Source organism: Lynx canadensis, chromosome E2, assembly GCF_007474595.2.
Source record: "Lynx canadensis isolate LIC74 chromosome E2, mLynCan4.pri.v2, whole genome shotgun sequence".
In the NCBI taxonomy this organism is placed as follows: Eukaryota; Metazoa; Chordata; class Mammalia; order Carnivora; family Felidae; genus Lynx; species Lynx canadensis.
In genome coordinates, this window is record NC_044317.1 from 47,114,542 (window position 1) to 47,125,459 (window position 10,918).

A 10,918-nucleotide genomic window follows, 5' to 3' on the forward strand; every position below is an offset into this window, starting at 1 on the left:
TGTGCCTCCCAAACTTGCTCTGGGAACTGGGGCAAAGGGCTTCTGTTCCCTGAGCCTTGATGTTCTCACCTACCCAGGGTGAGGTTTTTTGGCTTCGTTTCCTTGTTTTTTTTTTTTTTTTTTTTTTTTTTTTTTTTTTACTTTGGGTACTTTTGGATTCCCTATGCCAAGCTTAGAGGTACCCTCAGGTCCATAGGTGCCCTCTTTTTGGCTTTTATGAAATGAGGGCTCTTGTGTATCATAACCCTGCACCTGGTCATGGCAATACAGAAATGCGTGGGTGGGGTTGCTGTTCTACATGAGCCCAGAGTCCAGTGCAAGAGGCAGGCTAGTGATGGAGGCAGTAAATGCTAGGCTTGAGGGCCCCAGGGAATGCAGAGGAAGGAGTCATAGAAGAGGTAACACTTGAGTGAGGAGCGAACGCTGAAGTGGCTGTCAGGGAAGGGTGGAAGAACAGTGAGCTAGGCAGAGGGAATAGCTCCATGTGAAGGTCTGGACGCTCGTGGAAACCTGCCCTGTCCTGAGAATGGTTCAAATCAAGTTGAATCCCTTTTCCTACCTCAGGAATGGGATGGATGGAGGGTGTGAAACATCCTGTGGAAGAAGGCCTCGATTCACCCTGAGTCACTGGGCCTCATGGGTGGCTGATTTTAGCTCAGTACCAGAAAAAAACTTTGGCAGGTGGTAAGACCCAATGACAGGGATGTTGAGGAAGCAGTTTATTTCGTTCATTCATTTACTGTACAAATACTAATGAAGCAGCTCCTCTGGGCCAGGCTCCCCTGTAATTACTGACGATACAAAGATGCTGTCACAGATCTTGTATCGTAGCAGGGGGGTATACAGTTAATAAGCAGGTAAACAAATAACTAGGTAAGATCACTTCAGTTTGTCATGGGTGCTGTAAAGAAGATAAGTAAGTATCCTGTGATGGAGTAACCAAGATTGGTGGTGGGCAGCTAGTCAAGGAAGGCCTCGGAAGAGATGTCATGCTTGCTTGAGATGAGATTTGAGGAAGCCAACTGCCAAGATCAGGAAGACAAGAAGAAAGCAAGTGCACAAGTCTGAGGTTGGACAGCTTGAGTGTTCCAGGAACAAATGGGGGGTGGGGGTGGGGGAGTAAAAGCTAAAAAGGCTTGAACTGATAGGTGAGCTGTGGGAGGTGAGAGGTCAAAGGGTCCAGGTCCTGCCAGGCCTTGTAGGCATGTGGAAGAGTTTGAATTTTATGCTCAGTGTGAAGGGAAGGGATTGACTTGGTCAGATTTGCATTTTTAGAAGGATCAACATGGCTTCTGTGAGGTGAATGGGGCTGTAGGAGGCAAGAAGGAAGGCAAGAAACCAATAAGGAGGCTGTGGCAGTAATTCCAACAAGGGACACCAGTGACTAGGACCAGAGTGCTGGAAGAGGAAGTAGAGAGATTCAGAGATGTGGCGGAGAGCTTGCCGATGGGTTGAGTGTGGGGAGTGAGGGAACGAGCACTATCTGGGAGGTGGTTCCCCTCACACCCCAGGGTCCCTTCCCCTTGTTGGATTCTGGGGCTGAGTGGCCGTCCATGGCACCAACCAGGGGGGCACAATCTCCTGTGGTCAGATCTCCAAGCCTGACCTCTTGCCTCTCCCCCTCTGGCCAGGTCTCCCCTGCCAAATTCACCCCAGCCCGCTGAAGCGCTCCATGTCTCTCATCCCCACGAGCCCCCAGGCCCCTGGTGAGTGGCCGAGTCCGGAGGAGCTCGGGGCCCGGGCTGCTTTCACCACGCCCGACCACGCACCCCTCTCACCCCAGAGCAGCGTGGCCTCCTCTGGCAGTGAGCAGACGGAGGAGCAGGGCTCCAGCCGGAACACCTTCCAGGAGGACGGCAGTGGCATGAAAGGTATGACAGGGGAGGGCAGCACTAGGACCCTCTGAAGAGAGGCTTCTGCATGGCTTAGAGGACAGAAGGGAGCTGGAAGCTTCCAGCTTCCACCTTCCTGTCACCCTCTACCCTGCCCTAGGCAGGGACAGGTCTGAGGGGAGGAGAGAGTCCCTGCCCTTAAGGCTCAAGACTGAGCAGAGAGATCCCCACAGGCTCTAGCCTGATGTGGGAGAAATCCGTGCCCTCAGACACCCTACCTAGCCTGACAAGGAAGCCAGGACAGAGTGGTAGCTGATGGAACAGAGCTTCTAGGAAGACTTTTAGGGACATCGATGAGGCCATCCTAGTACATATCCAGTCGGACAGCTCAGGAGGGTCAGATGTCCTGCTGTCAGGGAAGGCCACCTACAAGGGTGTGGCTGGGCAGAAGAAGTGGCTTTTGGACCCTTGGCTTCCGCTTACTCCTCCCAGTTTTCTGCATCTTTAATGTTGCCTCTGGTTTATTCCTGGTTCCTCCCCACAGTCCTCCCTCTGCCCTGGTCACAAGGGCCGGACTCCTGACCTCTTGCTCTCCTTTTCCACAGATGTACCCTCATGGCTCAAGAGCCTCCGCTTGCACAAGTACGCAGCCCTCTTCTCACAGATGAGCTACGAGGAGATGATGACACTGACTGAGCAGCACCTGGAGTCTCAGGTGAAGCCAAGGGGACCATCAGGGAAGGTGTTGGGGGTGACACCATTTTGACAGTACTCTTGAAGCCCAAGCCTCTTGCATCTCCTCAGGCCTTGTTGGGGCACCCCAAAGTATCTATCCCCTTCTGCCCCTACCACAGAATGTCACCAAAGGTGCCCGCCACAAGATAGCCCTCAGCATCCAGAAGCTGCGTGAGAGGCAGAGCGTCCTCAAGTCCCTGGAGAAGGTGAGGACCTGGTATCCCCGTCTTCAAGGCCAGCCGGCTGCCCACTGGCTCTGGGTAGCCTCCCCTTGGGGCCTTCACAGCCCTCAGGTCTGATGTCCAGTGGCCCCAGCCCTAGGGAGGGAGGCCAGGAGCAAGTCAGATCACCGGGGTCACTTGGTTGTGGCTGAGAGGCTCCCCTTTTAGTCCTGGTCTTTGTCTCCAGACTTTGTTAACTCAGTCCCTTCTGTTCCCTCTCGTTTCCATTTCTTAGTGGTATTTCTGGTGTCTGATGTCTGAATGTCTCCCTGTGTGCATGATCTCTCCGTTTGGTTCTCATCCACTCGCTCCCCTTCCGTATCTGCCTCAATTTGCATTCCTTGTCCCCTTTTCCTGCCACTTGACTTCTGCTTCCCACCCCCACCCCCAGTGTCTTGATCTGAATCTCTGGGTCTGAATCTGGTCCCATTCTTGGCGGGACCCTGAGACCCCAGCATCAGACCTCCTTGAGCCCCATGGAACGTCACCTCGAGGGGGGAAGAAGGATATGCATATACAGATGTGTACGTATGTGTGAGCGTGTAGTGCCGTTACTTCCTTTCTCTAAGTGCTAGGACCCAGGGTGCCACCAGCCCTCTCCGATCTCTGTCTGACCTCGCTTGTATAGTCATTCTACGTAGCTGTGGGGGTCAGCATGTGACCCTGTCTGTGTCCTCCCTACTCAGGATGTGCTGGAAGGAGGGAATCTGCGAAACGCTCTGCAGGAGCTGCAGCAGATAATTATCACCCCCATCAAGGCCTACAGCGTCCTCCAAGCCACCGTGGCTGCTGCCGCTGCCGCCACCCCTACTGCCAAGGATGGGAGCCGGGGGGAGCCACCACTGCCAGGTGCTGAGCCTCCCCTGGCTCACCCCGGCACAGACAAGGGCACTGAGGCCAAGGACCCTCCAGCTGCAGAGAGCTACCCCCCTCCACCAGCTCCAGCTCCCACTGATGGCAGTGAGCCAGCCCCGGCTCCCGTCGCCGACGGAGACATCCCCAGCCAGTTTACACGGGTGATGGGCAAAGGTGAGACCCCCCCCAAGGCCCCTAAAGAAGTTCGGGGACAGGGAGCCAAGTGAACCAGTCGTCAGGGATCCAATCCAAGTTAAATGGTGGGAACAGCTTTTTTAGAGTATCCTGGGAACTAGATCACTTCAGAGAGTAGCTGAGACTGAAAGTAGCAAGTGTGTCCAGAGCAGAACGTCTGCCGTCAGGTGTGTCCAGGTTGATGGTACGAGACAACTTTTACTTACCTTCAGAGTGTCTCCAGCCCGAGCAGAAGACCAGACAGTGTGTCGGTGGAAGTGGTGTGCAGTCGGTGCAAGGCAAACCCACGGCTTCTTTCAGAAGGAACTAAAGTCCACAGACGGATATGTTGAAACTCATAACGGGCTCAGCCTTTCCTAAGGCAGCATGGCATAGCAGATTTTACACTTGGGTCCATATCATTTTAGCTGTGTGACCTGGGGCAAATGATTCAACTTCTCTGTACCACTCTGGTGGGCTTTTATATCCTAACGATAGCCAGGGGCCGTGCTTGGCACATAGCTAGAGCTCATCCAGCCTGAGTTTCCTCTTCCTCCGATGCTGGCCGGCAGGGACCGGGGGAGCTAGACTATGGCAGGGGACGTGCTGGGGCCGACCTTCCTCTCCCCTGTCCCACAGTGTGCACCCAGCTGCTGGTGTCCCGACCAGACGAGGAGAACATCACCAGTTACCTCCAGCTCATTGAAAAGTGCCTGACTCATGAGGTGAGGCCTCCTCTAGAGTCCCAAGAAGGGAAAGGCTGCCCTGTCCCTCTCAGGATCCACACCCTCATGTGGTCCTCAGGGCCCTGCCCGGCTGGCACCCACCCTCGTCTCTCACCAGTGTTGGCTTCAGTGGGTACCCTGTGCTCTCCTTCTCAGAGCCTTAATACCTATTCCTTTTTTGGGAGCCAGTTTCCCCTCCCTGCTGCTGGTCCCTCGGCTCTCATTTCCAGCGTATACACCTCAGGAACGCCTTCACTGGGCCTTCGCGGCAGATCAGTCTTCTGCTCCTGGGCTTCTCCCTCACAGGGCTCGTCACAGTTTAGATCACGTGTGTATTATCCTCTCAACTAAACTGTGAGCTGTGTGTGCACAGGTCACCCCTGCGTCCCAGCATTGCCTGGCACCGAGCAGGCGGTCAGTAAATGAGTGGGTGAGTGGAAGGCAGATCTGAAAGCGTACCCTCCCTGCCTCGCCCTCCCAATCCTAGGCGTTCACGGAGACGCAGAAGAAACGGCTGCTGTCCTGGAAACAGCAAGTGCTGAAGCTCCTGCGGACCTTCCCGCGCAAAGCCGCACTAGAGATGCAGAGCTACCGGCAGCAGAAAGGGTGAGTGGGGGGTGGGGGCTGGGGCGCAGGGACCTTCCTTCCCTGGGCCCTCGTTGGTGGATGGAGAGCGCGGAGAGGGTCACTGGCGTGGCGGGCCGGGAATTGGTTGTCCTCATTCAATCCGCTGAGTGGCCTTATACGAGTCACCCAGTGAAGACTCTCCCAGAAGAAAATCAGGGTGTGTTCTGACCACCAGAACAGGGTGCCGAGCTGGCAAAAAGCAGCACCCGTCCCTTTGCCTGTCCCTTGTTCTCGCCTGCATGCAGGGGGCTCTCAGGTCCCTTCTCACCCCAAATAGCAAATATCGCATTTGAGAGTTGAAGTTAGGAGAAGTGCTGTAAGTGGATGTGAGGAGACCTTTGTTTGCTCCTGTCTCCATCCTGGGGGTACCTTGGGGCAGGAGAAGAGAGCGTGTGTGATGCAAGGGCTTGGACGGGGAGTCCTTGCTCGGAGCAGGTCTGTGTTCTGTCCTTCCCATGGGGATTGTGGGGGGAGGTGAGGAAGGGACGGACAGAGGGGCCCCATCCCCATCCACCTAAACTGACACCCTGCCTTCTGTCTCACAGCTGGGCGTTCGGCTCCAACTCGCTTCCCATAGCTGGCTCTGTGGGGATGGGGGTAGCCCGGCGGACCCAGCGGCAGTTCCCCATGCCTCCCCGGGCCCTCCCGCCCGGCAGGATGGGCCTTCTGAGCCCTTCGGGCATTGGGGGCATCTCCCCGCGACATGCCCTCACTAGCCCCAGTCTTGGGGGCCAGGGCCGACAGGTGAGCCGGTTGGAAGCAGAGGACGTGGCACTTCTGGGTTTGGGGTGGTGGTGCCTGGGCTGTGTGTGTCCATATCTCTGCATCTGGGCCCGGCGTGGAAGGGAGAGGCTCCTTTGCCAGCTCCACGGCGCCTGGGCCTGGGACTCTTCCCTCTCAGCTCACCACTTTCTCTTTTCCCGTGCCCCGTGCAGAACCTGTGGTTTGCCAACCCCGGAGGCAGCAACAGCATGCCCAGCCAGAGCCGCAGCTCCGTGCAGCGCACCCACTCCCTCCCGGTCCATTCGTCGCCCCAGGCCATTCTCATGTTCCCTCCAGGTAAACTGCCCCTACCCATGGGGCTCTGCCTCAGTGACACCCTAGGTGGCCTTTCTCTCAATCCGATTCCCACTGTCCTTTCTCATCTGCTCACCTCTCCTTATACCTCCCGCCACTCTGCACCCATCTTCCCACATCGTGGGTTTTCTTGTACCCTCCCCCATCCCACTTCAATTTTCTTTCTCAGATCCTGTCTGCTTTCTCTCAGTCTTTCTCTCCCCTACTCCTAGCCCTGCATCTCCTCACCTCTCCCTCCCTGTGTTGCAATCTTAAGGTCCTTCTTGGTCTCTATCACCATCTCTTTAGAAGTTCATTAAATACTCAGTCTGGAAGGGGTGGAGGGGATGAGACAGAGCGTCAAGGCCTCTATGGAGAGGAGTCCTGCCTGTCAGTGCACTGGGAACCAGTGGGAATTCTTTCAGGCAAGAACCAGGCAAGAGTCAGTTCTTGGATCAGGTCTACACTAGAGGATGATGTAAGAGAGCGGTTTTCTCTCTGTTCACAGGCCAGCCTAGATGTGAGAGAGCAGAATGAGGTGAAGTGGGCAAAAGGGAGGTTAGAGGAACGCTAACCTTGCCTTGCTCGTCAAGTGGGGGTGACCCCGCCCTGGGCCGTGCTGGGCCTGCTGCCGGCCATCGAGGCCACAGAGGCAGATGCGGCTGGTCTGGAAAGGGCTGCCTCTGGAGAGATCTTACGTTTGCGGCTGAGGGTGGCGCCTGGCTGGCTCATCAGTAGAGCATGCAACACTTGACGTTGTGGTTGTGAGTTCGACCCTCCACATTGGAGGTAGAGTTTGCTCAAAAAAAAAAAATTTTTTTTAATGTTTTATTTATTTTTGAGACAGAGAGAGAGCATGAGCAGGGGAGGGGCAGAGAGAGAGGGAGACACAGAATCCGAAGCAGGCTCCAGGCTCTGAGCTGTCGGCACAGAGCCTGATTAGGGGCTCAAACTCACAAACTTTGAGTTTGTGAGATTATGACCTGAGCCGAAGTCGGACACTTAACCAACTGAGCCACCCAGGCGCCCCCCCCCCCAAATTTTTTTAATTAGATTTGCAGGTGACCCTAAGCTCTTTGTGTCATAAACTGCCAAATCGGTGGAGATTTTTAATTTAGGAGATTACACGAAGTGCCATCTGTCACAGGCAGAGGCCCTGCCATTGTGTTCGTCTTAGCCTAGGCCTTGGCACGTGGTGGGCCTCTGTAACTGGTGCTAAATGGCTGGATGGATGAAGTGCACGAGCAAAAAATTGAAACCGTTCTTTTTACGGGCGTGCTCTGTGCTGCGCTGTGTGTCCAGCAGCTCTCCTGCGCTGGCAAATCAGAGCCTCCCGGCTGCACACATGAGGGCGCTGGTGTCATTCCCATCAGATCAGTCGTGAATCTGACACTCAGGTGACTTGCCCAAGGTCAAAACATTTTTTTGTTAAGGAGAGACAATTAGGTGTCTTGACATGGTCTGAGCTCAGGGTTCATTGGGAATGTGACGACAGGTGAGGCTGGAGAGGGGAGCAGGTCCTCTGAACTCAGGCAGAAAGCTCAGGCTTCCTCCCTGTAGCAGTGAGGAGCCAAGGGAAGGGTTTTAAGCACTGCAGGGTGGGGTCAGGGCGGCTCAGGGAGGTGGGTTGTTTCACCAGAACAGGAGACCCTTTTGAGAGGTTGTTTGAGGACAAGCCCCATGGCTGCTGTCCTGATTTGCCCCGCCTGCTGGGCCTGCCCAGATGACATCCAGCCCAGAGAAGCAAGTCCGAGTGGGGATGGGAAGGGTTCTAATGAAGCTTCTGCACCAAATACAGAGTCCAGGAGCCCGGGGCTGCCCAGTGCCTGGGGCAGATGCCCAGACTGTGCCTAAGGCAACATGTAGCGTGTGGCCTCCAGGAAGCTCCCTCAGCTTCACATCACTTCCTCGGTCGGCTGATCAGGCTTTGTCTGCATTGCTAAGCCTCTGCCTGCGCCATGACGCACCCAGGCCCGTCTGTGTCCTTCATCTCTGCCCGGTCATACTTTCCGTCTGGTGTGTGCCATGTCTCACGCAGTTTTTCGGTCTCTTGCCACTCTCTCCCTCCCTCCTTTCCCTCTTGTCCCTGTCAGCCCCTCCCCCATGCCAGCCCATCCAGTCCTTTGTCTCCTGGGTTCTGCTTCCCACCTCAGTTCAGTCCTCACGCCTCCCTTCTCTCTCGCCCTCAGACTGCCCGGTCCCTGGGCCTGACCTGGAGATCAATCCCACTCTGGAGTCTCTATGTCTGAGCATGACAGAACACGCCTTGGGTGGTGAGCATTTCCTCTTTCCCTGACCCAGCTCCCACCTACCCAGCAGCGTCTCCACCTCTGAACTGAGCAACTCAGAGCAACCTGAGGGGTCCCTAGGGGAGGCCAGCCTCCAGGGAGGGCCTGACTGGGATGACAGGCTACCCGAGCGCCTTTTCTTGGGCCTCCCGCCAGTTCCTGATCTTCCTCCCTTCCTCCCTTTCTTATCACAGATGGGACAGACAAAACCTCCACCATCTGACGGGACCCACAGCCCAGCGCACCCATAGGCTCCCTGGGCGGCGGGCGGGGGCCAACCCCCAACGGGCTTCTCCGCGACAGCGAGAGGGTGGGCTGGCTCAGCTATACATTCTAGTATTTTTCTACTCTCTCACCCTTTTAACTTTTGTTTAACATTGGCACACGCCTTGCTCACTCCCAGGCCCGTCAAGGGGTCTCTGCTGAGGCTCAGGGAGGTAGGGGGCAGCCAGGATAAAGGGGCAGGGACTGGCCAGCCCGGCTGCCCCTCCTTCCCTCCCTCGTTCCCCCACCCGGCCCCGTCCCACCCCTGCCTCCTCCAGACTGCCGGCCCCCTGCCCCTCCCAGGGGAGCAGCTCCCCCCTATCTTGTGGGGCCTGCTCAGAACCATCTGACATTTGTGGAGAGAGAAGTGGGATACATAACCTGCTCTCCTGGATGTTATTTGGGAGGGGCTGAGGTGAAGGTGGTGGATGAGTGGAGGAGCCTCTTCTCCTCTCCTCTCCACCTTCTTCCCCATTCTCGTCATTTGCAAGGACAGGAGCCACCCTCCTTTCCCTCACTTCCTTTTGCCCTGTTTATCAGAGGTTCTCTACAATTAATTTCTTAGGCCTATTTAAGATGCATATTTATATAGTTCTTAACGGTTTTTCTCTCTGATCATTCCCTCTCATTTTTAGAATCCCCAGGCCTCTGAGCCAAGAAAGTGGCAGGGGGAGCCTGAATTTTACAAGGGGAGAGGGCAGAGCCCCCTCCTCCAGACCCCCTAGCCCTTCCCCACTTCCCCCCAGCCCGGGCTCCCCAGATGCAGTGGTTGAAGGCCGGGAGCCAGGGCAGCGAGTGAGGTCAGGAAGTCTGTTGCCTTAACATCCCCTTCCCGCAACCAACACACCCTTGTCCACTCCCGGGTCTGGTTGCTAAAGACTTGGGGGTAAGGAATAAGGGAAAGGGGATTGTTTGGTTTTTGGTTTCTTTCCCCACCCCGCTTTTTCTTTCATCCTTCCCCTACCCCCCATTCTGTCATGACCTCACTTAAGTGAAACACTATATCATAACCCAGAGATTTGTCCCAGCCGTGGAATCATACAAACCCTCTGGTCTCTGTTCCTGCTGAGGGGTTGTGCTGGGGCCCAGGTGGAGGGAGGGGATTTGGGGGTTCAGGCTGTGGGGAAGCCAGGGTCCCCTATTCCAACCCCCTCTTCCTACTCAACCCACCCCACCCCCCTCACTGGGACATTCTCAAGCTTTTCACACCGAAAAGGAAAAAAAAAAAATGTTATTTTTAGATACATTTTATGAATAACTTTTGTTATGAATATGGCTGGTAACCATTGTGTATGTTATTAAAGATACAAAATGTTGGGAAAAAACAAAAAACCAAAAAAAAAAAAAATTTTAAAACCACCGCCCTCCCTGCACTCTCACCCCATTCCCCAGACCTTCTTGCCTCTGCCCTCCTGGTCTGGCCCTCCCTCAGCTCTGAGCCCAGGGAGGGGGAGGAAGCCAGGGGGGAGGGTGGCCCTGGGGATCTGCTAAGGTCCCCACCTCCTCTCCCAGTGCCGGGCTGGGTGGGGTGTCAGGTTTATTTATGTACCTCTTGCACACTCATCAACCTATGCAAGTCCCCACCCCGGCCCCGCCATGTTTCTGTGCCTTTGCTCATTCCCCTCAAGCTCCCAGGGCTTCTCCAGTCCCCCTCCCAATAGCCCCGGGAAGTGGGATGGACAGGGGCCACCTCGTTTGGAATCAGCAGGGTGTCCCTCTTACAGGACCCTCACCGCCTCCCAGCCAAGTCCTGTCTTCTTTGCTACCCATCAGGGTGAGCAGGCTCTGCCTGGCACTGGGAGGTGGTGAGGGACACCCCCCACCACACCCAGCGGGAGGCAAGAGCTGCCCCCCCCCCCCCACCTGACAGCAGAGTGTGCAGGACGCAGGCGGCCCCACTCTGACGGGCAGGACCCTGACCCTCTTCTGCTCCAGCCCCTCCCCAGGCCCCTACGCCCCCACCCCACCACCATGATTTCACCTTCCCTCCTATCCCCAGCCCCACTGGCAGAATCAGCTTTGAGTAACTGTACAGTTTTTCTCGCTGTTGGAGAAGACTTACTTGTTGGAGTTTCACTTGTTTAATGGTCTGGGCTTATTTTGGAAAAAAAAAAAAAAAAAAAACAAGAAACAAAAACAAA

At 55.6% G+C, this 10,918-nt stretch overlaps 1 protein-coding gene across 2 annotated transcripts in view; it reads left to right on the top strand.

Annotated features, from left to right (window-relative positions):
• SAMD4B (sterile alpha motif domain containing 4B) overlaps positions 1-10,904 on the top strand; it is a 37,311-nt gene extending 26,407 nt beyond the window's left edge. For both annotated transcript variants that reach the window (XM_030299750.1, XM_030299751.1), the window contains exons 4-13: positions 1,632-1,871; positions 2,438-2,547; positions 2,687-2,773; positions 3,475-3,817; positions 4,457-4,542; positions 5,030-5,148; positions 5,715-5,913; positions 6,105-6,228; positions 8,415-8,498; positions 8,708-10,904. In XM_030299750.1, coding sequence (XP_030155610.1) covers positions 1,632-1,871; positions 2,438-2,547; positions 2,687-2,773; positions 3,475-3,817; positions 4,457-4,542; positions 5,030-5,148; positions 5,715-5,913; positions 6,105-6,228; positions 8,415-8,498; positions 8,708-8,736 — 1,421 coding nt within the window. In that variant the 3' untranslated portion in view covers positions 8,737-10,904. The remainder of the gene's footprint in view (positions 1-1,631; positions 1,872-2,437; positions 2,548-2,686; positions 2,774-3,474; positions 3,818-4,456; positions 4,543-5,029; positions 5,149-5,714; positions 5,914-6,104; positions 6,229-8,414; positions 8,499-8,707) is intronic.
• Positions 10,905-10,918: the final 14 nt, after the last annotated feature.